Source organism: Sceloporus occidentalis, unplaced genomic scaffold (genome assembly GCF_023333645.1).
Source record: "Sceloporus occidentalis isolate IW3139 unplaced genomic scaffold, rSceOcc1.0.p SCAF_7, whole genome shotgun sequence".
Lineage (NCBI taxonomy): Eukaryota > Metazoa > Chordata > Lepidosauria > Squamata > Phrynosomatidae > Sceloporus > Sceloporus occidentalis.
Window position 1 is genome coordinate 88,094,664 of NW_028316987.1, and position 26,480 is coordinate 88,121,143.

General features: G+C 41.6%; 1 protein-coding gene across 3 annotated transcripts in view; it reads right to left on the reverse strand.

Annotated features, from left to right (window-relative positions):
* The window catches only part of DPP6 (dipeptidyl peptidase like 6), a 622,884-nt gene that overhangs the window by 543,906 nt on the left and 52,498 nt on the right, over nt 1-26,480 (reverse strand). For 2 of the 3 annotated variants that reach the window (XM_089533589.1, XM_089533587.1), the window contains exon 1: nt 719-954. The exons of the other annotated variant lie outside the window; for it this stretch is intronic. In XM_089533589.1, the coding sequence (XP_089389715.1) occupies nt 719-886 (168 nt within the window). In that variant the 5' untranslated portion in view covers nt 887-954. Of the gene's footprint in view, nt 1-718; nt 955-26,480 lie in introns of those variants that run through there. 3 annotated transcript variants of the gene reach the window in all.

Genomic DNA, 26,480 nt, shown 5'->3' on the forward strand with positions numbered 1-26,480 from the left:
AAGGAAGGAAGGAAGGAAGGGAAAAAGGAAGGAGGGAGGGGGTGGGGTGGGACGGAGGGAGGGAGGAAGAGAAAAGGAACGAAGGAAGAGAGGAAGGAAGGAAAAAAGGAAGGAGGGAAGGAGGGGGAGGGAGGGAGGGAGGGAGGGAGGGAGGGAGGGAAAAAGAAAGGAAAGAAGAGAAGAGAAAAAGGAACGAGGGAAAGAGGGAAGGAAGGAAGAGAAAGAGCTTGGAAGGAAGGATGGTGGCAGAGAAGACTCTTCCAACCCGAGGGGGGTTCAACTCCAACTCTGCCTCCACACCCATCTACCCGCCCTTGCCTTTCTCTCTCTCTCTCTCTTTCCCATCACAGTTACTAAAAGGGAGCCCTTTTGTGCAAAGCATCTGCCCAGGTCTTGAGCCCAAACAGAGATGGGCTCAAGACCACTGAAGCAATAACCCGTTTTGGCCCCGCTGTCTGGCTCAAGGCTATGGAATTCTGGAAATTGGAGTTTGTTATGGGCCCAGAGCGGAGCTCCCAGAATTCCATAGCCTTGAGCCAGGACAGTTAAAGCGGGTCCAAACCGGGTTATTTCTCCAGTATAAACCTGCACTAAAGGCGTGGGGAAGGGGAAGGAGGGGGGATGATGGGAACTGCCCAGACCCCGCTTCCCAGCCCCTGCTCCAGGCAAGAGATGGATGATGCCTCTGTTCCCAAACGCCATCCCAGGCGCCACTTACCATCATGTTGCCTTGCATTTTGGCGGTTTTGATCATCGCCTTCTCCTTCATTTCGGCGGCCGAGGAGGAGCGGCCGGGGCTGGCGAGGACGATGAGCCGGGAAAGCGAGCCTGGCTCCTCCGCCGGTCCCCCGCGTTTGGAGCATCGAGGCTCCCGGCTTTTAAGCATCCATGGGCTCGGCCACTTTTGGGCCACGGGAGAGGGCTCTTTTTGACACTTGCCAGGAGGAGATCGGGTTTATTCGTTGGGGAAAGGGGGGGGGGGGGGGAGAGAGAGAGAAGAAGAGAGGAGGGAGGAGGGGAGGGAGGGCTGATGTTTTCTTTGCTGGGCTTTTTTATATTTAAAGCTCAACGTCCTTTTTCTTTAAAAATCAAAATAAAATCATAAATCCTGGGAGGCTGCTCCTCTTTCCCTTGCTTCCCCCCCTTTGCAATAATAATAATAATGTTTTGGATATAGACAGATAGATATTTATTCTAAGAGGGACAAAGGAGGAAACGGTGTCTGCTTGCAATGCTGCTCTGGCACAACTCTCCGGGTGGAAGAAAAGGCAGCAGCGATTCGGTCCCTTTCCCTCTCCTTCACATGAAGAGAGAGGGGCCTGATCCCCTGATGCTGCTGATGCTGCTGCTGCCTTTCGTGAGAATTTGGGGGGAGATGCCACCCCCAAATGAAGAAGAGCCTCCTCTTTTCCCCTGCAGCTGGGAAGGGAGAGCTGGGCTGGGTCAGGGTTTCCCTCCCTCCTTCACTCCGGTGTTTTTCTCAAGGTTAAGCCCAGCTTTGCCTGGGAAGGAGACAGGCAGAACCGGTTGCAAAGGAGGGCTGGGCGCTCCCTGGAGATCCCCGGTTAGAAGACATTTAGGGGCACCCCAAAAACAATGGGGAAGCAGCCATGTTTCCATGGGGAGCTCCCCAAGGGGGGGACCAGGGCTGCATCCACACTGGAGCAATAACCCGGTTTGGCCCCGCTTTAACTCTTCCCTGGTTCAAGGCTAGCGGAGGGGAGCTTTGGACCCCACGACATACCCCAACTCCCAGAATTCCATAGCAAAGAGCCAGAAAGAGTTAAAGCGGGGCCAAACCGGATTATTGCTCCAGTGTGGATGCAGCCACGGCAGTTAAAGTGGTGTCAAAGCGAATTATCTCCAAAGGCAGGACCTGATCTGCAGCCTCACTGGAGAAATAATCCGGTTTGACACCGCTTTGACTGTCAGGGCTCCATGCCATGGGATTCTTATTTGAGAGATTCCCTTATTATTTTCAGGGGAGCTGTCCAAGCCAGGAACTGGGCTGCATCCTTCTTTTAACGGGGAACTCTCCAAACTGCATCCTCTCTGCAGAAATGATCCGCTTTGACACCGCTTTAACTGCCAGGGCTCCACGTTTAGGAAACCCCCTTCCCCCCTTTTATTTCAAGGGGAGCTCTCCAAGGGGGGCGTCCACAGTGCAGAAGCAACCGGCTCTGGACCATTCCCAGAATCCCGCAGCATGGAACCTTGTAGGCGGTGGCTGAAGCGTTGTCAACCCGGATTGTGTGAGGAGTGGGGATGCAGGAAAGCGGCCTCCTTCGGCCTGGCTGCCCTGCTGACCGGGGCTAGGACCCAGGGCTGCTGCCTTCCAGGCCAAAGGGAGGGGAAGGAGGGCGATCAATAACGTTGTTGTTACAGGTTACTATGGGACACCCGGTTTCCATGGTTGCGCCGGTGTGGGGCTGCTTGCATCTGAATCAGCTGCTGCTGCTGCTGCCACTTTCCCCTCGGTTTCCAGCCTGGCCCTGCCCAGGCCCTGCTTTGCCCTTCCCTGCTGGGCACCTCCTCTTTCTCCCATCCTCTAGCGCTTCCTCTCCGGTTGGCCTTCAACCTTGCGCAGGGATGCCACCTCCCTCCTGCCCCCTTTGGCTCGACACTCCCACTGCCAGCAGCCTCCTTCGGGGTTGCATTGCCAGAAGCACTGCCAGGCAGCACCAGCAGCAGCAGCAACAGCAGCAGCAGGGCCCTGGGCTGGAGGTCCTCACTCCGGAGGAGGAGGACCTGAATAGATGAGAAAGCTGAGCCAAAACTAAGCAAATGAACTTCAGCAGGGAGAAATGTAAGACACTGCTCTTAGGCAGAAAAAATGAAATACATAGCTATAGGATGGGAGGCACGTGGCTTAACATGACAACATATGAAAGGGATCTAAGGAGTCCTAGTAAACCACAACTTGAGCATGAGTCAACAGTGTGACATGGAAGCTAAAAGATATAAGATGGGGGGCACCTGGCCTAGGCCAGATTCCCGATACCTTTTAAACCGGATCGCAAATGAGTTTGAACTGGTTCAAATGACCCTAGTTCCCACTTGAACCAAATTACTGAAGCGATTCAGAAGCACTAGACCCATTCAACCTGCATCTTTTTGATGCTGATTTTTTTTCCACATCTTTTTGGATAAATCGATTCCATGCAAGTGTGAACCAGATGTGGATCAGAATCAATTTAAATTTGCCCTTCAACCGGCTGAGCAGGTCAGAGCATTTTCAATCCATTCATTCGTGAATGTGAACCACAAGTGGGTTATTTTGCAGGGGGAAAAATGCAATCAGGGCAAATGTAGTGTGAACCATGCTCTACTGTCAAAGCAATCCATCAATTTGGATCACAAAGCAATTTATTTGTAAGTGGGAATCAGGCTGTATTAGACCACAAGTTGAGCATGACTCAATAATATGATGCAGCAGCTAAAAAGGCCAATGTAATTCTAGGCTGCATCAATAGAAGTATAGTGTCTAAATCAAGGGAAGTCATAGTGCCACTCTAGTCTTCTTTGGTCAGGCACCACCTGGAATACTGTGTCCAGTTCTGAGCAAACTGGAGCATGTCCAAAGCAGGGCCACCAAAATGGTGAAGGGCATGGAAACCATACCTTATGAGGAAAGACTTAGGAAGCTGGATATGTTTAGCCTGGAAAAGAGGTGATATGATAGCCCTGTTTAAGTATTTGAAGGGGTGTGACATTGAATATGGAGCAAGCTTGTTTTCTGTGGCTCCAGAGACTAGAACATGGAACAGTGGATACAAGCTCAAGGAAAAGAGATTCCATCTCAACATTAGCAGGAACTCCCTGACAGTAAGGGCTGTTCGACAGTGGAACAAACTCCTTCCTTGGAGTGTAGTGGAGTCTCCTTCCCTGGAGGTCTTTAAGCAGAGGCTGGATGGACATCTGTCAGGTATGCTTTGACTGAGAGTTCCTGCATGGCAGGGGGTTGGACTGAATGGCCCTTGTGGTCTATTTGAACTCTATGGTTCCATGATTCTATGACAAGGCATCACCAAATGTCAGGCATGCAAGAAAAACTGGATGACATCAGCCAAAGAAAAGCTAAGAGCACTCACAGAAATGTAAACAGGCATGCATGCTCAAAAGGCAAGTCCTCTTCATCTTCTTCCTAGACAGAAGGTGGAAATGGAGGACATGTCCTGGGAACGGAGGATACTGGGTCACCCTGGTGGTGCAGTGGTTAAATGCTTGTACTGCAGCCATTCCCAGCCACAAGGTTGTGAGTTCAGTGCCAGGCAGGGCTCCAAGGTCCACTCAGCCTGGCATTCTTCCATAGGACGTTAAAATGAGTACCCAGCTTGTTGGGGGCAATTAGCTTACGCTCTGTACTGCTTAGGGCATTGATAGATAGACTATAAGGATCAGGGGGATCTCCAGCAATATAGATATAGATAGGCTACTCAGAATCTTTTCAAGATAAACACATTAGTACATAACTCTTTTAAAAATTGTGCAGTCTTCAAAGAGCCCTAGCATTATTTAATATAATAAATAACTACTGGTGGTTTTTAAAGGAAAAAAAACTGTAAGCATGTTACAGAAATATGGAAAGTTTAGACTCAAGTAGACCAAAAACACACCAATCTTTGTGCTGAGACTTTGAGACTGGAAGTGTTACTATTTACCAACAGCCATAAAAAAAAAAAACCACCTCTTTTAAAATTAAACAACCCAATCTACCAGGTAAATGCTGCCAGCATTGTGCTGTTGTTAATACTTCAATTGTCAGGATCCACTCAGCCTAGCATCCTTCTGTAGGACATTAAAATGAGTACCCAGCTCTTTGGGGCAATTAGCTCATGCATTGTAAACCATTTAGGACAGTGATGGTGAACCTTTTAGGGACCAAGTGCCAAACTAAAAGGTGTTCCGGCACCAGGTATTACTTGGTGTCAGGGACAGAACTTCTGGAAGCAGGTGGATGGGACTGCCAGTTTCCAGGGGCCAGGACCTCAGGAGTGGGACCTCTTCTTCCTACCCTCCCAGGCCTCCAGCTGCTACTCCAGAGACAGCTGGAGGCCCAAGGGAGTGAGGAGGAAGAAGAGGAACAGGTGTGTGCTGGTCCCTCCTCCTCCCCCACACACCGCCCGGGCCTTCAACTGCCTTTCTGGAGACAGCTGAAGCCCCAGGAAGAGGAGGAACAGGTCTTCAGCTGCCTCCTCTTCCCTGCCCTCCACGTGCCCTGAAAAATGGCTTTGTGTGCCATCTCTGACATCAGTGCCATAGCTTCACCACCACAGACTTAAGGAGTGCTTAAGTGCACTGATAACTAGCATAGAAATGTATTTGCTATTGCTATTTCCCAGACCCTCCAGGAATTGTTGTTGTTATTAGCCGCCCTCAATTAATTCCAACTCATGGCAACCCTGATTGAGTCTATCCATCTGGTCTGTGGTCTTCCCCTCCTTTTAACTTTTACTTTTCCTAGCATTATTGTTTTTTCTAGTGATCTATGCCTTCTCGTTATATGGCCAAAGAACATCCTTCTCAATTTGAGAATGCTTCCTAGTCATCATCAAAAGGTAGGACCTCTTGACATTCCTCCTGGACAGAAGATGGAAATGGAGGACTTGTCCTGGAAAAAAAGGATGTCTGATCACCCTGCCTTTCCCAGACCCTCCAGGGATTGTTGTGCCCTCAGCTGATTCTGACTCATGTGGATGAGACATTTGCAAGTACCCCTATCTTCCACTTCTCTGCTTTGTTCCTGCTATCCCATGCTCGTATCCCCCCTGACTGAGTCAATCCATCTGACTTGGGGTCTTCCTCTCCTTCTCCTGCCCTCTACCTTTCCTAGTATTACTGTCTTTTCCAGTGATCTGAGCCTTCTCATTATATGGCCAGAGTACATCATTCTCAATTGGAGCATGTTTGTTATGATCAAAAGTTAGGACCTCTTGACATTCCTCCTGGACAGAAGGTTGAAACGTAGGACTTGTCACCCTGCCTTTTCAGACTCTCCAGGGATTATTGTTGTTATTTGCCCTCAGCTAACTGACTCATGACGACCCTGTGGATGAGACATCAAGACCCCCCATCTTCCACTGCTCTGCTCAGGTCCTGCAAGCCCTTAGTCCACCCATCTGGCTTGTGGTCTTCCACTCCTTCTCCTGCCTTCTACCTTTCCTAACATTATTGTTTTTTCTAGTGATCCAAGCATTCTCATTATGTGGCCAAAGTATGACAGCCTCAATTTGATCACCTAGGCTTCCAAGGACAGCTCTGGTCTGATCTACTGATACACACCAAGAAAATGTGCCCACTGATGCTTTGCCCTTCCCCATGAGCCCTATATGCACAACCTGTTTCCCTTTCCAGGAGGGGTTGCTGTTTTTGCAACCCCATGCACACACTCATGCACACACTAGTCTTCCAGATGCTGCACTTTTTCACTTGTTCATTCACACTATCTTACACACCCTGCAACAACACCCATCCTTCTCCCTCTGCCCTCTTCTCAGAGTCTTCAGCCATTCAAAAACCTCCTCTTCTCAAAAACAAAGCTGGGTTCATTTTCCTGTCTGGTCACACCAACAGCTAGAAAATAAAGTAAGGAGAAAATGTTGCTGCTGCTACCGTTTTCTTTTCTGGCACAGGTGCCCCAGGCAAAATGGGAAGGAAAGCAGCTCATAGGTCCCCTGTGCCATGTACCCAGGTTCTTTAAAGAGTATTTTGGTATTCAGTAGTCTGGAGATGTGATAGTAAGCTAAACAGGCAGGGATACACAAACATTGGATTTGCAAGAGGCTACATACTGCCTCACTGAGGAAGAGGAAAGAAGTCTGAACTTCCAGAAAAATATACCAAAGGCTCAAGTGCTGTCTTAGACCCAGTACAGACTGCCTGAAAGTGGCAGTTTGGGGCCAATTTTAGGGCTTGGGAATGCAGAGTGACCACATGCTCCCTAGCAATTGCTATGATTAAATAGAATTTTGTTCTATTATTCATACAGTATTGCTGGCAAGTCCTTGCTATCATTTCTCATATCATTCATATTTGGATTGGAGGTGGCTGTCAAAAAGGAGCAGTTTTTTTCCATTCCTTTTAGGTCTGGTTCTTCCAGGTTGAGGAAGGCTTGAGGCAGCTTCCAGCTGCATTCGGAGCATGCATCATGTAAATGCCATGCCCCCAATGTGGCCGAAAGGCCCATCTGTTTGAGGCCTAAGAGATTCAGAATGTTTTTGTTTCCTTATGCAAGGGTTACCTGATCTGATTGCTGCATTTCACCTGCTTATAATGATAGTTTTGAATAAAATTTTTGCTGAATCACATTGAATTTATCTGCTTTTTTTTTGGGGGGGGGGGGGTAGTATAGGAACCTATCTCTGTTATTTCCAAATAATCCCCAGGAACACATCAACTTTGTTAAATGAGGCCCAAAACACAAGGTACAAAAGGAGTGGCTTCTGGCATTTTGGGAACATGGCATGCAGTTGACACAAACCCCAGACCAGCCAGAAGGCACTCTGAAGCCACTTAAGGCCACCCAAAGCCACAGGCAAAAGGAGCAGTGAAAATCTGCTCCTTGCTGATGGCTCATTTAGAACTGAGATGGTGGCCCACTTTCAGAGCTAATCCCCTCTTGTCTGGGAAATGCTTGTCTATCTCCCGTCTTTCAATTTAGTTTCACTCTATTGTTCCTATCCTGGAAAACCAATTCTAAAATGCTTAATCCTTTCAACCTCTTGGTATCTGCCCCCAAGGCATATTTTTGGTATAAATATTGCCACTATTAGAGCTGGTCTTTGGCTCAGTCTAGCAGCAGGCAGAAACTTTGTGAGTTTGCTTGGCTTAGCACCTCAATATACTTGCCATCCCCACATGCCGCAGGAGCGACTGTATCCTCGTCACCCCGGACCCTCAGCTACTGGAGTCAAGATCCGCATAGGTAATTATCACCATCAGTGATGCTGCATATCTATCCCAACCTCCCACCTATGATTTCATTAGTTCTTATGTGTGAGTGGTCATTTGCATGAGTGTGTTTATTCTCCTCATGAATAAAACTTTTTCTCATTTGGAAGTTTGCCTCTGGAGTTCTGTGTGAATTTTTGACAGTATCTTACACAAATAGGCCTAGGATCATAGAATCATAGAGTTGGAAGAGACCACAAGGGCCATCCAGTCCAACCCCATTCTCCATGCAGGAAATCTCAATCAAAGCATCCCTGACAGATGCCCATCCAGCCTCTGTTTAAAGACCTCCAAGGAAGGAGACTCCACTACACTCCAAGGAAGGAGTGTGTTCCACTGTCGAACAGCCCTTACTGTCAGGCAGTTCCTCCTAATGTTGAGGTGGAATCTCTTTCTTGTAACTTGCATCCATTGCTCCGGGTCCTAGTCTCTGGAGCAGCAGAAAACAAACTTGCTCCCTCCTCATATGACATCCCTTCAAGTATTTAAACAGGGCTATCATATCACCTCTTAACCTTCTCTTCTCCAGGCTAAACATCCCCAGCTCCCTGAGTCTTTCCTCATACGGCATGGTTTCCAGACCCTTCACCATTTTAGTCGCTCTCCTTTGGACACGCTCTAGTTTCTCAATGTCCTTTTTTTAATTGTGGGGCCCAGAAATGGACACAGTATTCCAGGTGGGGCCTAAAGCAACAGTCCTTGCTATGCCTGTCTCCCCAACTGACTGATATTTAGAGGTACAAGTGGGATCTGCAATGAAATGTTTCAGTTTGGATTTCTCCTCAAGATTTAGGACATCCTATTTCACCACCCCCAGGTTTCTGGGTTGTTGTTTTTTCTCTCTCCCCTGCCGACATATTTGCTAATATGGGTAAAAGCCATCCCCCATTCATGTGTTCCTTTCCAAAAACCCTCTAGGACAGGGGTTCTCAACTGTGAGATGTCAGATGGAATTTCAGAGGGTGCAACAAAGAGTGGCTTGTGTCCTTGTATCACCACTCTTTTTTCCTGAATAAATTAGAATCTAATTGCTCAGTTTAGATTTGCATTTTATGCAGAGAAATAAAAGATTATTTTTTTAAAAAAAGTTAATTTGTTTACACACAATTTTATATGTGGTTCCAAAACTGGAAGTTAGACTTCTTCATCTTCAAATGTCATATTACTTTTCTAGGGGCGTGGGGCATAAAAAAAAGGTTGAGAACCACTGATCTAGGCTATTGAGCACCACACTTTTATCCCAAATTATTTATGCTGTCTCCCGGAGCTTTAAAATAACTTGTCAGCATTAACCAAGTATTTGTAATTCAGTTCCTTTGGGCAGTAATAGAAACATAATGACATTTCATTAACACTAACTCAACAGAAGATATCTTCACCCTCTTTATATTATAAATGTATATTTTAGTTACTCCTGTAGTTATCAGAATATGCCCCCAATAAATGGCAAAGAATGACTATAGGCATACTTTGGTTAACAAAGCTTCTGACAAACTCTTTGTTAATAGAGTCTTTCTATGCCTGCCCAACCCCCTTCCCTCCTCGGCATAGCTAGAAGTTCTTTAGCAGCATCAGCATTGGAAAGATAGTGAAGGAAGGCTAGACTTTCAGTGTCAAGTTGTAACAGTAAGCAATGCAATAAAGCTTGAGCTGGATAAAAAAAACACCTGGATTCTAAGATTCTACAGTAGCTCTGTGTGCCTGGCTATAAAAAGTAAAAGATTAGCTACTTCCAAAAACCCTAACAGAGAATAACAGAGGGAAAAGGGGACAGTAGATAAGCCTGGATCACAATAGATCTGTAAGTCTGGCCACCAACATGGAAATTATAAGAAAAGTGAAGGCTGTTGAAAGAAAAGAACATCTTTGGATGCAGTTTGGAAGAAGCCTTCAAGTGGTCTCTAGAGGTTTCAAAATGTTTTGTTTGCTTATGCAAAGCTCACCTAATCTGGTTGTTTTATTTCACTTGTTCATATTGTTAGTTTTATTTTTTAAAAAAAAATAGCTAAAACATATTAAATTGCTCTTCTTTTAAGTGGTATAAGAACTATTCTTTCCATGTAATTTCTACCTCTGGTACCAAATTTTCTGTTGGAGAAGTAATGCCCACACATCTACTGTGTTGACTGAGGTATACCTATATTACATGGTTAAAGAGTTGTATTCAGCAATAAAAGGAGAAGTGACAGAGAAAAAGATAGCTCCTGATCTAGATGCAGGTAAATGGAAGAATGGAGAGTCCCATTTCCAAGCCCCCACTCAGTCTTGAGCCTATCACTTTCTCTTAGAAATGGTAGGAGCATTATTAAGAGAGGACAACCTTGTAAGACAACTATATTCCTTTAAGGAATGTGGGATGAAAATGTAGTAACAAAGTACATTTTAGGAATGCATGGAAGCAAATGCAGCAATGTTTTGTCTTTTGAGTGTTCCAACAAAGCAAATTCCACTGGGGGAAAGTGACCTTGTGGTAAAATCTTTTGAGGCATAGCAAATTCTTATTCATTTGGTTTCTGAATGCTTGTGTATACCAGTCTGTGTATTTTTCACTCCTCCATTCTTCTAATGCATTTGTTGGTTTTTTGCCTTATTATTTCACTTAATTTTTATGGTTTTGGCATTACCCTAGCAATTGCTATGATTAAATAGAATTTTGTTCTATTATTCATACAGTATTGCTGGCAAGTCCTTGCTATCATTTCTCATATCATTCATATTTGGATTGGAGGTGGCTGTCACCTTGTTAGAATTTCTTTATCGCGTTGGGACACTTAAAAATGTTTTTTTGCAGATGTCCCCTTATTTCTGATAATAAGATCTCTCAATCAATGCATTCCATAAAACAGCATTCACTGCTTGCAACTGTGTTTAGGATAACCTTCAAGCCTGAATAATTCGACATATTATTTTTCCACTCTGGGTTCCATCTCTATGATCTAGAAAAATGTAACATTTACAAGGTAACAGGTAAGCCAGAAAAAAAAAAAAAGAATTCAACTTCAGTCAACTTCAGGCTTCTGATAGAGTCAAACAGTGATCTGATAAAGGTCTATTGGTACCTTCAATGCCATAATCAAATTTAAATCAGAGCAGCTTATACTCTTCAGTGTGTGTATTGACTTGGGGAGCCCCAAGTCAAAACAGAGAAGGGCAAAAAATATATTTCTCTCAATACTTTAGCTGCTGCAATAGAGCTAAAATCCTACTGAAGCATCTAGGATTAAATGCAGGCATGAGACTGCATGAATGGGATACTTTATTTGATGCTTTAAAATTGGTTTATTAAAAATATTGATTGCTTTTAGCTATATTTTGTTTTAATCTACATTATAAACCACCTTGGGTTGCATATTTGGATAAATGGAAGACATAAGAAAAATAATAAATAAATAAATAAATGTTTTTTTAAAAAAATATTAACATATTATTTACCCTCTTTCCCCTTTGTATGGATATATCATAGATAGGAGGGATCAGAAATAGTGGGCATGATCCAGTAGCCAACCTGAATGTTTCATAAGCAGGATGCTGGCTACAACCATACATGAGTACTTGAGATCCTCAAACAGATACCACCGGCATAAACCCATTCCCTTGCCTTATTCTGCCTTGTGACATCCCCTAATTTATATTTCATTTACTTAATAAAAGTAAAACTGGCAACCAGAAATGAGTCAGTGCTTCATCTATGATTGCTTAATTTCCAGAATATTTTTATAAACAAAACTGCCCAGTTCTTCTGCAGAACTGCCTCAGCAATCAGCTTTTATTGGCCTTTATGCCTTCCTGTAAAGCCAAAATGCTACTTAAGTGAATTTAAGTAGGAAACAGATAAATGAGATATAGCTAGCCATGTTTAAGTACCCAACAGTGTTTAATATACTTGACAGTTACAAATCTAAGAACATCTAAGTCTTTATTTGTTTATTTTATCCTGTACTTCTTTATTCCAAAGAAATCATAGAGGCATGGCACATTTTTTTTTATCCTTATCCTTATAAACAACCACAAGATGTAAGTAAGGAGTGTGGTAGAAGCCGCCATGGTTTCTGTTTTAACAATTTCTGGACCAGTCTGCTTCAACTTGTTAACAACTTGTTAACGCCCATAATTCTGAGCCACTGGCCATGATAACTGAACTGATGGAAGTTGCAGTCCAAAACATTTAGAGTGCACTAGATTGGAGAAGGTTGTTCTGCTGTAAGCGGTAAACATTATAATATTATTGTTGTGTACCTTAAAGTCATTTTTTACTTATGGCAAGCCTATCAAGGGGTTTTCTTTGCAAGATTTGTTCACAGGTGGTTTGCCATTGTCTTCCTCTGAGTCCAAGAAAGTGTGACTTGCCCAACGTCAAGTCATTTTCCATGGCCAAGCAGGGATTCAAACCCTGGTTTCTCAGTGTCCTTGTCTAACACTTAAATTACTGTAACACACTGGCTCTCAATCACTGTTTTGCACTATACTGAATTTAATCTGTACTGTATATATTCATGTGTAAGTCTAGAAATTTTTGTCAAAAAATTAACCCAAAAAATCTGAGCTGACATATTCATGGGTCAATGGGGTCATTCCCACTGGCAGAATAATGTGGGTTGTGATTTGGCTCCATTCCGCATCTGTACCCAATTTCAAAAGATCCCTCGTTCTCACTATAAAAGGGGATCTTTTGTTATGCCAGTTGAATCAGTTTTTATTTTTCCGTCTCCATTTAGTTTTCGTTGCTTCAAGCCAGGAATGGGGAAACCCAGTGATGCAGCACAAGCTGGGGGGAGAGAGTGTCACTCTATTCTGCTTTGGTCTGATCTCACCTAGAATACTGTGTTCAGTTCTGGATACCACAATTCAAAAAGGATGTTGATAAGCTGGTATGTGTCCAGAGGAGGGTGACCAAAATGGTGTCAGGTCTGGAAATCATACCTTATGAGGAGTGACTTAGAGAGCTGAGTATGCTTAATCTGGAGAAGAGATGGTTAAATGGTCATATGATAGGCCTATATAAGTATTTGAAAGGGTATCACATTAAGGATGTTTTTAAAATCATATTAAGGATGTTTTCTGCTGCTCCAGAGAATAGGATCCAGAACAATGGATGGAAGCTACAGGAAAAGAGATTCCACCTAAACATTAGGAGGAATCTCCTGACAATAAGATTGTTTGATGTTGGTAGACACTCCCTCAGAGAGTACTTGACTGTCCTTCTTTGTAGGCCTTTAAACAGAGGTTGAATGGCCATCTCTCAGGGGTGCTTTGATTGTAAGTTCCTACATGGCAAGGGGTTGGACTAGATGCCCCGTTTGATCTCTTCCAACTCCATGATTCTATGATTCTATGGCAACAAGGACATACGTTTTAGAAAATTAAGAGGGACAAGCATCTGCCTTGCACTTAATTTTTTAAAAAAATGCATTACCAGTTAGATTCCATTTTTCCAGATCATTGATTTAACACTGGACTGAATGGTGAAGATACATGTCTAACCAAGCATTACCTTAGTATAAAGTCTGTTGGAACAAACCAAAAATTCTTAGTGCTCTTTCCAGGGGTGCTGTGTACCTAAAATATGGATATAGCACCACTGGACTGCTTGCTGATCCAAAGAAATAACAGTACCAATTTTCATAGTCCATGGTGTTATACTAAGGATGTTACAATCAGATAATATTTCTGAGAATTATAGTTTAGCTGAGGGCAGGGATAGAATTTGGAGGAGAATGCACGACTAAGGGATGGAGGACTGCAAGAAAAAAATCCCCCAGGAGAAAGGGGGGGATTTTTCTGAAAGCATTTAGAAATAATAATAATAATAATAATAATAATAATAATAATTATTATTATTATTATTATTTGTATCCCACCTCTCCCTGTATTGGATAAAAATGCTACACAGCAAGTCACAAGTAAAAACATAGCAAAAACACCCTAAAACTTCCTCCCACCCTAAAATGATGTTAAAACAACAATTTCCAATAAAATGCTCCCAATAAAATCAATCACAATCACAGTCCGGTGGGAATGACTATGCAACTAGAGAGTAAATCCCACTGTCTGCACTGGCTGCTCCTAAGGCAGCCTGTTTGTTCACAGCCTGACCACACGGCATGGCATAAAACCATGCCACTGGGTATTTTTTTTGTTGCCTCCCCACCATCCATGCACAAACACTCTGCCAGAAATTACCTGCTGCCTAGATGCCATCTCACTGGATGCCCAACGTTTTGATCGGCCACACAGTTACCCCTAAAATCCTCTGCCAGTAAAGGGCATCGGATCATCAGTGTGCCTAGTAAAACACTGGCAAAGCACTATCATGGAGATCCCCCCCCCCGCCTACATGATCACTTTATTCCATGCCTCCTTGGACTATCTGGTTTGTGTATGTTATATTTGTATCCCATGGAGGTGTCACACTCACTGTTTTGCATTGCTGCCCCAACCACTTGGGTATGAGAGCTCCATCCTATTTAAATGTGCACCTAAACTGATGTATTTATATGTAGCTTTAGGGATAGGATAGATCACTGCTTTAGAACCACTTTGACATCGGGGCATTTATATGCAGGTGTGAAGCTGTGCATTTTCCTAGCTAAATTGGAATTCCAGGTTCTTTTTACTCCATGTTTTAGCCCCAGAGTGTCCTGTCAATCTGGTTTCTGCCTGCTTTGGAGCTGTATGTCATCTAAATGCTCCATCTTCAAAGTGGTTTGAAACCACTTTATTGGGCTCATGTGTTTCACTTCTGTGTGAGTCAATTCCCCATTAATTTCAACTCTCCTCTTATGTCTGTAAATGCATTTGATGAAGTAGGCTCAAGTCTACAAAAGCTCATACTGCCAATTTCTTTCTTTCAGTTAGCCTCAAAGGTGTTACAAGATCTCTCCACATATTCTCCTCTTCTGTCTGTTAGTTTTTATTTCTGATTTTCTGTATCATTATTTAGACTGAGCTTCAATTAACCCCTTGGCAATCATTAACTGTGTTTATTGTTCAAACAATGCTGGTACTCAATGATGATGCAAATCTATTTATTAAATTTATGTCTTTCCCATATTGAGTGAAAAAAGGGTAATTAAATGAAAACTTTTCCTCTGTACCGCCTTAACATTTCCTTCTCTGTTGGCCTCTATCTTTCTCTGTCCCTCTTCACTCCACTCATCAGGCCCTGCTTCAGGAAAATTTGATGAAGCTGAAGCTATTAATTTACAGCCAAAGATTCAGCCAGATAATCCCATGTTCTCCCATCTCTCCTTGGAAATAAGCCCTACTGAATTCAATGAGGCTTACTCTCAGATAAGTGGATAGAGGGCCCCTCTATCCATTCTAATATATATTTTTCTTTGGTGAAGAGAGAAAGGAATGAAGAAATTTTAGAACTTAGTCCCAGGACTAGGCTAGGTCAGCTAGGCCAGGCTACCAAAGCAAATGCTCTGGGTTTCTTTAATAATCATGTGTTCACTAGTTCCTGGGTTGCTTGTATTCCATCCTGGACAAATTTTACATGTGTTACTGTATGTGAATGACAGACAAACAAAATTGATTAGAGCAAACATCACTTTATTTATTTAGCTTTACAATACAAAATTAAGAGAATATAAACATAAGACCAATACAGAGAATAGTGGGTTAATTCGATATTTGATCTTTTGAAACTAGAGGTGCCAAATCTTGATCTTGCATGTAAAACACATACCCTAGCAATGATCTTTAGGCCATACTTCTTGACAGGGAATAGTAAGCAGAGTGGATATATTGTATTTTCTTCTATGACCAGTCCATTTGTACAGAGGAAGAATTCCTACATTTACACACACACACACACACACACACACACACACACACACGTTTTTTGGGGAAAGCTATGAATTAAATTAGAAAATTTCAATTAAGAACAGGAAAGTTTGATCAGGGCAACATGATTTGTAGTTGTTCCCATCCAAGAATTGGGGGGGGGGGGGGCATGCTTGCCTACCATTTAAGTAAATGTTAAGCAGGAGAAAATGCTAGCTTGTGTTTGGATACACTCAGCACCATGGACAGAGAGCAGATAACTTGCATTGTGTTCAGTGTCTTTTCCCATAGCAAAAGCACTGAATGGTTGTGAAACATCTACCTCTACCTGCAGATTTCTGAGCTTCAATTATTATCAATTCAGTTATCTTCCCATCTGTGTCCCAGGGGTTTAATGAACAAAAAGTGAGGTCAACATCATACCTTTTACTTTCTTAGGACACAACAAGATACTTTGTGACTGTGATCTTTAAAACATCCTGAAGATATTCACTGTTAATACAAACTGTTATTTCATCATGGGATGTTCATTAAGTTAAGCAACATGCCATTTTAAAAAAATAATTTCAATATAGTGAACAAAGCACACTTTTCTCTTGGATGACTGTTTGAAGGCTGCAAAATTCAGTACAGCCTTGGTTTTGTAATTTCAAGCATTTCCACTTCAGCTGTGGTATTATCTAGAATCTTTGCAGATGATTTAACATCTGCCAATTCACAGTCATTCTCAGCTAGACACTAGTCCAGAAGGTATAGTGCCTCCTTATGTTTAGTACACAATGGTGTCGAATTGTGAAGGATTTCTTTTTAGTTTCCATTGAAATATAAGAGTTTCTCTGTTACATTTTGGCTGGTTGGATATTTATATCATGCTGCATTCTAAATGCAGCCCATATCAACAAAAGGAAAATGAGATACTTATATAAATAGGGAGCATCCCCCCCCCCAAAAAAAAAAAACAACCCAATCCTTCCCTGTCTTGCTTTTTGGTCCCTGCCCACTACTTGTCTCATTACCAGGGCCTTTGGCACCATATTGGGAGATCAGGCATGATTTTGCTGGATTAATTTTTTAGGATATCATCAGGGCAGTTCACAAAAGATTATACAGGCAAGGTAGGTTCACTGTCCAAAGCTTTTCATTCAGTATTTTTACAAATATTAATACAATTACAGGAAAGAAGGGATTTGGCATATAAGTGGGGAAGGTTGACTGTTTTCTTGAAGAGATATCCAGGGGTAGCCTGGTTGGCCATATAGCAAAATACAGTAACATCCCAAATCCACAAAACAGTGAGCCCACAGTGCTGGAGGGAGGAGTGGTTTGCCTGCTTGGATATCTCTCCATACCATCTTTACTGAGTGCAACAGCAGCAACCTTTTGACAAAATGTGACTAACTTCATCATATTTTTCTTTGTCCTGTATGATTTTTAAAACCTTTGCCTGATGAAGAAGCCAGGGGAGCTTTGAAAGTTTACAACATGCATTTTTGCATTTTGGTTGGCCCAATAAACATATCACTGTTTTGTGGATCTTGGAAGTTATTGTTTTCTTCAAGAAAATCCTTCTCCAAAACCTGCTGTTTGTTTCGTGGGGTATTTACAAACATCACCACTGGATAAATAGCAGCTTCAGAGGCAAGAATCCCAGAACCTGGAAAAGGCATTGGAGAGAGGAGTCCCTGTATGGCTGCATTTTTTTAAAATCGAAAAAGGAAGGTAACCACCATGAGGTATATGTCAGAGACCTAATCTCACATCTAATTTGACCCTCAGAATACTGCATTGCTGCAAAACAGGCAATACGGCATTTGGTACTGATGGAGTACACAAAACAATTCATGTCCTTTCCCTCTTTTTTAAATATTCCTTTAAATGCTAAATGGTTGTACCTTACAAGACGCAATTTAAAATGGTCTGGTAAATCTGTGTAAAAGAGTATACACAGGTTTAACAAGGTGCTTGTACAGAGATCCACCAGTCCTCATTCTGAAAGAACAGGAGGGGCAAACGACAGAATGGGTATAGAACAGGGGCAACAATTATCTATAGTAACATATATACAATACAGTGGCAATTGTCAAGTATGTCACACACTAAGGGCTAGCATCGCAAGATTTATTAAAGGAAATACGATTTCCATTGTTAATGTGTGTTGTGCCAAACTATGAGAAAAGCAATATCTAAAACACTATAATGAAGATTGGTATGAATGACATAATGGAGATATGGGAAAATGGAACTGATTTCAACTTCTTATTATAAGGCACTGTAAGGATAGCAAGGCTGGTTCTGTTCCTAGTATATGAATGCAAGCCTATCATTCACATATTCAGTAGTTTGAGCAACATTGTTGTAGTTTGGGAAGGGGGAAGTTGCCAGGATTTGGAAGTACCTTGTCCCTCCGGGGAATCTTGGCATCCCCATCCATTTTTCTTTTTCTTTCAAAATTCCCCAAAATGGCTTCCTTCACAAATCCCAAGGAATAGTGTTGGGCACTTTCACCATATTTGTGGGCTCCTGAAGCCTATTTTGAAACAGGAAGGCAAGTGTTGTTGTTGGGGGTTTTGTGTGTGTGTCTGTCGTTTGTTGTTATGTGTATATGTTAATTAGTAATTCTAGATTATTTATTATGTTTGTTATGTTTGAAAATTTAATAATAACATAAAAAAAAATAAAACAGGAAGGCAAGTGGAAATCAACTTCTGTTTGTTTTTTAAAGACTTCTTTGGGACCTAAAATGGGGGCATGTGGAGAATTTGTGGCCGAACACGTTTTTGGAAAATATGTTTGTTGCCTTGGGGCCTCAGAAACAGTGCACCATGCAGAGGTTTAGAACATTTACATGAGTCAACAGTGCAACGCAGCAGCTAAAAAGGCCAATGCAATTTTAGGCTGCATCAATAAAAGTATAGTGTCTAGATCAAGGGAAGTAATAGTGCCACTGTATTCTGCTCTGGTCAGGCCCCACCTGGAATACTGTGTCCAGTTCTGGGCACCACAATTTAAAAAGGATGTGGAGAAACTGGAGCATGTCCAAAGGAGAGCAACTAAAATGGTGAAGGGTCTGGAAGCCATGCCCTATGAGGAACGACTTAGGGAGCTGGGGATGTTTAGCCTGGACAAGAGAAGGTTAAGAGGTGATATGATAGCCCTGTTTAAATACTTGAAGGGATGTCATCTTGAGGAGGGAGCAAGCTTGTTTTCTGCTGCTCCAGAGAACAGGACCTGGAACAATGGATGCAAGCTACAGGAAAGGAGTTTCCACCTCAACATTAGGAGGAACTTCCTGACAGTAAGGGCTGTTCGACAGTGGAACATACTTCCTCGGAGTGTAGTGGAGTCTCCCTCCTTGGAGGTCTTCAAACGGAGGCTGGATGGCCATCTGTCGGGGATGCTTTGATTTGGATTTCCTGCATGGCAGGGGGTTGGACTGGATGGCCCTTGCGGTCTCTTCCAACTCTATTATTCTATGATTCTATGAAAGTGTCTCCAGATGAGAGAAAAGTCTCTCAAAATCTCAGGTTTTGTTCCCACACAGTTTTTATTTCGGCGATCCGCATGAAATTTTCTTCATCCTGAAGTATTTCCTAGGAACTTCCAAACTTCCAAACTAGAACTTTTCATGCCTACTTCCCATCAGTTTAAATTAGCCCCAAAGCAAGTGTATCTCTACTTTGGTTGATTTTCCAAAATCAAATGTATCTCTACTTGTCTGTTTCTATCATCCTGCAACTAGCTACAGTGGCCATCACAAATAAGCACAACTACTGTTTCCAGGACACAGATTCAACAGAGATCAAGCAAGGAAAAACAGAATTTTTACACCAAAACAAAGTGATCCTAATGATTTAGCTAGGGCAATACTGCAAAAGCACTTTAAACCTATCACTGTAAGTCCTAAATAATGATAATAATGAAGGTTCGATGGAAATCAGTTTCACTAATTTCAACAACACAAAATGGTTTATGATTCCACTATACACACCTGAGCACTGTTGACACAAAATAGTATATTTGCACTGGTAAATACTGACACAATACAAAGTAACACTTCAGTTTATACCACAGACTTCTACAGGTGAAAGCACAGCAACCCTCTTAAAGAAAACCTTCATAGTAAAGTCATCTATAAACAAAAATGTTCATATTCCATGCCTTTTAGCACAGTTATTGATAGGAGGGTTTAAACAAATATATAACATATTCATATATAATAAAATTGGTCATTATGTCAGAATATTAACTTGGCAAACCAGCAGAGGGCAAGCTCAGTCTGCATATTCTTTCTGCATTCACATTCCTCTGACAGAACAAGTAACTGCATATTTATCTTTTATTTGATACTCAGTGCAGACATGTCGCAACATACTGCACCTTATCGTACAGCAAGATGTAACTGCATTAATCACATCTGCCACTAAATGTCTTTTTAAGAAACCCAGTGAATATTTATTATAGTTGACTGAAAAAACAGCAAAACACAAACACACACACACATACACATAGCGACACATAGTTGTGTGCCTTCAAGTCATTTCTGACTTATGGCAACCCTAAGGTGAACCTATCATGGGATTTTCTTGGCAAGTTTCTTCAGAGTGGGTTTGCCACTGCCATCCTCTGAGGCTGAGAGAGTGTGACCTACCCAAGGTGGCACAGTGGCTTTACATGGCTGAGCTGATATTCAAACTCTGTTCTCCAGAGTCACAGTCCAACATTCAAACCATTACACCACACTGGCTCTCTGAGAGATCAGGGTTCAATTCTCAGTGTGCCCATGGAAACCCACTCTGTGACCTTGGGCATGTCACACACTCTCAGCCCCAGAAAACCCCATGACAGGATGGCCTTCAAGTCACCATAAATCAGTAACTACTTGAAGGCATACAAGAACAACTACAAGAACAATAAAAATTATTTATTTCCTGCCTCAACTCAAGGCAGGGTACAACATGTGTGTGTGTGTGTGTGGTTGTTGTTGTGTAATAATAATAATAATAATAACAACAACAGCAACATTTGTTTTTATCCCGCTTCTCCAAATAGATCGAGTTGGCTAACAATAAAAGTATCAGTAAAATATAATACAACTTATCATCATTGTATCCCAAACCCTCCCATCCACAATAAAATACAATTAAATTATTAAACAATTATTAAAACATATTAAAGGTAGGGCAGAGACAGTTAGAGCAGTTGTTGAACAACTGATTAAATTAATAAGAGATTGCTGGAATGTTAATCTGGAAATAATAATAATAATAATAATAATAATAATAATAATAATAATATTTATTTACTTATACCCCCGCACTTAAGCCAAAAGGCTATCAGTTTCTTTAGGGAAGGCCAGATGACATTGGGCCTACCTCCTCTCTCTCTCAGAGGCCAGGATGGAATCAGGAAAGGCCTGTTGGAAGAGATATGTCTTGATTGCCTTTTTAAAGCAATCAAAACTGGTGATATGTTGGGTCTCTTCCGGCAAGCTATTCTATAATTTATACTTTTAAGTAGTTACTAACACACACACACACACACACACACACACGTGCACACACACATATTTCTTTTCTTTTTCTTTTAGGCCAAACTAGACATAATAGAGGACAGCTATGGTTGTTAACTCACTAGACTAAGCCTATTAATATATTTAACTAAGATAACTATATATTCTGTCCCTGTTTGCCTCTGCCTTCAATTCATGCAACACTTGCAATTCTCCCCCTTCTGCTATCTTTAGATTGTAAGCATCTTGGGGCACAGATTTGTCCTTCCATAGTAAAGGTATGTACATTAGCTCACCATACTGACCATCAACCAATGGTCAGTAATCAGGAGTTGTAGAAGGTTTAGTCCAACAACATCTAGAGGGCCACAGAATCCTTAACATGGTATACATGGCTGGCAATTTAGTTATTAAAAAAGGTTAAATTAGATATACTGAACAGTTTGGAGGTCTTTAAGCAGAGGCTGGATAGCCATCTGTTGGGTATGCTTTGAGTGGGAGTTCCTGCATGGCAGAATAGGGTTGAACTGGATGGCCCATGTGGTCTCTTCCAACGCTATGATTCTATCTATGCAACTGAGAGATGCTTAAAGTCCAGTCATTTGGCCAAAGCCAGTACAGATGCTCCTTAACTTTTTGATTCCTTACCAACATTCAACCCAAACTGAGTTCCAGACTATTTAAATAATCCTGACTATGAGAACAAAGTGATATCCAGCATGAATGGATAGAAAAAGAAAGCATTAAAGGGGAAAAAAGGGGGGGTCACATTCACCCATATTGCTCTTTATAATCTTGAGCTAGAATCCTCAGCCTGAAATGCTTCTCTTTCCAGCCAACCTTTGATCCCTTTTATTTATTTATTTTCTGTCTCTGCTTTTGAAGAAAAGATTTGTTTGCAAAGCAAATGAGCTATAAATACCCAAAACTCATGCCAGAAGAGGCAATTGCCAGAATCTTGAACCAAATTGCCAAAAGAGGGGATTTCAACTAAACATGAAAAAGAATGCCCTGACTCTTCTCCAGCATTCTTCTTTTCTACAACACCACATCTCAAATGAGTTGATTTTCTTTCTGTCAGCTTCCTCGATGTCCAACTCTCAACTGTGATGGGGAATATAATGGTTTGAATGATTCTAGCTTTAGTGCTCTGTTGTACATGTATATCCTTACACTTTAGGATCTTGCCTAGTTCTTCATACTTGATTCCTAGTCTTCTTCTGATTTCTTGACTGCAATCTTTGTTCTTTTCAATGTTTAACCCAAGGTACAGCAACTAACTATTTCGATTTCCTCATTATCTCAGTTGAACTTGTGGAGATCTCTATGGTCATTATTTTTGTTTTCTTTATTTTCAGCAATACGCCTGCCTTTGCACTTTCTTCCTTGACCTTTCTTAGTAATTGTTGCAAGACTTTGATGTTTTCCGCTAGTAGTATGTTCTCATGATGATATCTCAGACAGTTGATGTTCCCTCCTCCTGTCTTCACTCCTCCTTCTTCTGTGTCCAAGCCTGCTTTCCTTACAATATGTTTTGCATATAAATTGAACAGATAGGGCGACAGAATGTCTGACCCCTTTGCCATATTTCTCCATATTCTGTTCTAACTGTAGCCTTTGTCTTAAGTACAGATTTGTCTTCAGGACTTTCAAATGTCACGTCAATGGCCTGGCTCCAACTGGCTGGAACCATGTGCACAGTCTTATTTAGGATCTGGAAGTCCCAGCCCCAGTCTCGTGAGACTCCTCATATCTGGGGCAAGATTTTGCCCAGATCTTCTTCTAAACCTTGCGAGACCCAACTGGCCTCACAAGACTTGTCTTGAAGGCCTCTGAATGGTCATTTGGAGGGCAAGCAACAGCTTATCTGTGCCAGCCCTGATCCCAGACTGGTGGAAACTGGACTCTTTCGTGAGGCATCAGGATGGGTCTTCTGGAATTCCTTGGTGTGTTCTGTTGGGATCATGTTTGTGATCCCTTATGCCTCTTCCTTTTCTTAACCCCACTTATACATCTAGATTTCTCTCTCCATATATGATTGGAGTCTATACAGCATAATTTTTTAGTCTAATTTGGCTAAAATTAATGCTATAGTGCTATAGTTGCTGCAGTTTCTCTGTCAATGTCAATTTCCAAGTTCTATCTAACCATTTGCTGAACAGTGGTCACCAGTGGTCTTTTCAATGTACAGAGATTTCCTTTCTGCCCCCAGTGATTGTCCTTGAGGGACACACCCTGCAGAAGCACACACAGTTGGAGAAGGCTTCAAAATATGCAGCTAGTCTTAGCTTGGTTTTCCTGTTAAATCTTCTAACAGCAACATTGTATCCTGGATAATGAAACATTAAAGAGGAAGGCATAAGGTAAGACTAATGGGCCATATTTGGGCCAGAGGCCAAAGATTCCCCACTACTGAATTAAGATATACATATACAGATATATAAGATGACCATGCTCCTACAATCAGCCTCTATGTTTAAAGTGGGGGACAAAGTTGTTCAATCTATTGCACCGACCCCTTCATACAAAGACAGATTCTGCTTCTCAGCAGTTCAGCTCTGCTATTTATCTAAGCAGATCATGAAGCTACTGCCTCTCCCCCTTATTTTAAAAGCAGCCATGTGGTCTCAATTAACCTCTCATATCATTAATCTCCCCTGAAGGCATTATTACCCTGTCTCTCCAAATGTCATATCTGATCCATCCTTATCTGAGTGACAACATTTAACATGTAGTAAACAGTCACTTGCCTCCATGAAAGCAGTTAGAAGAAGTGGTTCACATTTCTCCTAAAACATGTCTTCACTTTAGTAAAAAGAACTTAGACAAAATGAAATAAAGGTTGTTTTTAAAATGTGCCATTCCTTCTGTGTTGGAGAAGGAATCATGACCTCCTGTGTAGTGGATGGGATGCAATTTGTGGATTCTTAAAAGTTGTACCCCCCCCCCCCCATATCTCATAGCTGCATCCCAAATAGATCATATATTCTTATACTTAAGCAGAGAATTTTGCCTGGAATTTTATTAAACCAGGACCTGAATATAATAAATCACCTAAACAGAAGGAGGAGGAGGAGGAAGAGGTGGTGGTGGTGATGATGATGATGATGATGATGATGATGATGATGATGATGATGATTAAATAAAACAAGATTCTGAGATATGAATGACTATATTTTCTGTTTCTTCTCACAAACTCTAGGGAGCTTCAATAATTTCTATCATCAATTTCATTCACAAATTTAACCTTGTCTAGATAACACATGTATATTCTCCATCGTGAAAGTTTCACGTTTGAGGTTTTCCTTTAGGCTAGGCCTAAACACTAAGCAAGGTCAGCCCTGGTTAGTACTTGGATGGAAGCCAGCCTATGAATTCCAGATTTTATAGGCTATATTTCAGAGGAAGAAACTGGCAAAACCACCTTGCCTAAGAAAATCCTATTAAATTAATGGGGTCACCATAAGTCAACAGGCAACTTGAAAGCACATACTCACACAGTTACTCCTGCCCAACCTCCACTCATTCTCCCTCCAAATTGTGCACTAATGCAGGGTATTTCTTACAGCTGCAATTTTCTTACAGGGTACAACCAGACTGATTGGGAACAACTATAATCAGAAGCCCCAATCTCCTTCCTTTCCATGAAACTTAAAGCCTCCACACGGTTTAGAGTACCACAACAAAAAAGGAAAATATTTTGACGCCTTTGTTAAAAACAAAAATTGAAATGAATGGTTCTAAAGTTCACATCATGGAGCACATTTACAAAAGTGACAGAAAACAGTTCCTGAATTCTGTATATTTAACTCAGTTTTCCTATTTGACATGTATGTATTACAGAGACAATGCAAAGATAAATATTTTGAAAAAGCATTAAATTAATATTTACACATCACTCTGAGATATTTTAGACAAGTAGCAGAGAGGAAATCTGAGGTACTTGATAAATTCAACAAAGCATCCATTAACCCACCCACCCCTGTTTTCTTGCAATGCTCATCTCAGGGACCAAACAGAAAATACTTTCCCCCCACAATTTTGGAAGGATGTGTCCATGGCTCAGTCCACCAGCTACTTCTGCTTCTCACAAATTGTCTTGGTCTATTTTCCAACAAGAGCACCTTTTCCACTTTCCCATACTATCTTTACCTTATAAACCCTGTCCATGTAAACTTGGAATACATGAAGGATTTATTTACAGATTGCGCTAAGAGCACAGTGCACAGCAGTAGCATTCCATACAAGCATGATGGTTATGTAAGGTCCACAGACTACTTTTATGTTCTTTTAAACAAGATGCCTACAAAGGTCCGAAGTATGTTGAGATCAGTACTAGAATCAGAGAAGGGCATCTTTGGCAATGAGAGTTCCATGTCCTTAGAACAGATGTGAAATACCACCCAATGTGCTTCAGGTATTGACAAGAAAGAAAGGCCTCTGTCCTTGGCATGTTAAAGCCCAAGTAAGTTCATATGGGACAATAAATTATTTTAGATAAGTATGTGATAAGTATTCTTTCCCATTTAATTCTTAATTCCATAATTCTTTGTTTCTCATAAATCTTTGGTAGACTTTTTTTGTGCTAAGAAAACTCCATCAGAAATATGCCTCCATGTGCTTTCCCACATGATTATGGCAGTTTTATCACTTGATTTCTGGAATATATAAAACTACTATCACAGATAGTTCATGGCATCAGCAAATTACCCACTGTAGGAAATATACAAGAATGAAACTCCAGCTATCATGTTGTTTGCTAGCATGAATCCTCCTTGGGGCTGAATCTTGCAAGCCGGTGAAGTTGTAGTTATCAAGTATTAAGCTTATCATACCCCAGCACACGACTTAGTGATAAGTACTGTATTCATGAGATAGAATGCTCCACTAACCATAATGGTTAAGCTTCAGTAGACTTCATTGTAACCAAGGCATCCTGTGATTGTGGTAACTGATACAAGACACATCTCTCACACACATACCCCCTACTGATTTGCCAGATAACTGGATTTGAGTTTGGTGCTTTGAAGCTGGGCAATATGGCAATGACACTCTCCGGCAATGACACTAAATATTATTTGTGATTTGGGTTTTGATTTAACAGAACTCTGGCATAGGATTTATCATCTCCTACAGCACAAAAATATGACACATTTTAAACTGCAACAATTACAACATAAAGATAGAGATACTATGAATGCCATGAGACAGAATGCTGCATATCTTATTGAAA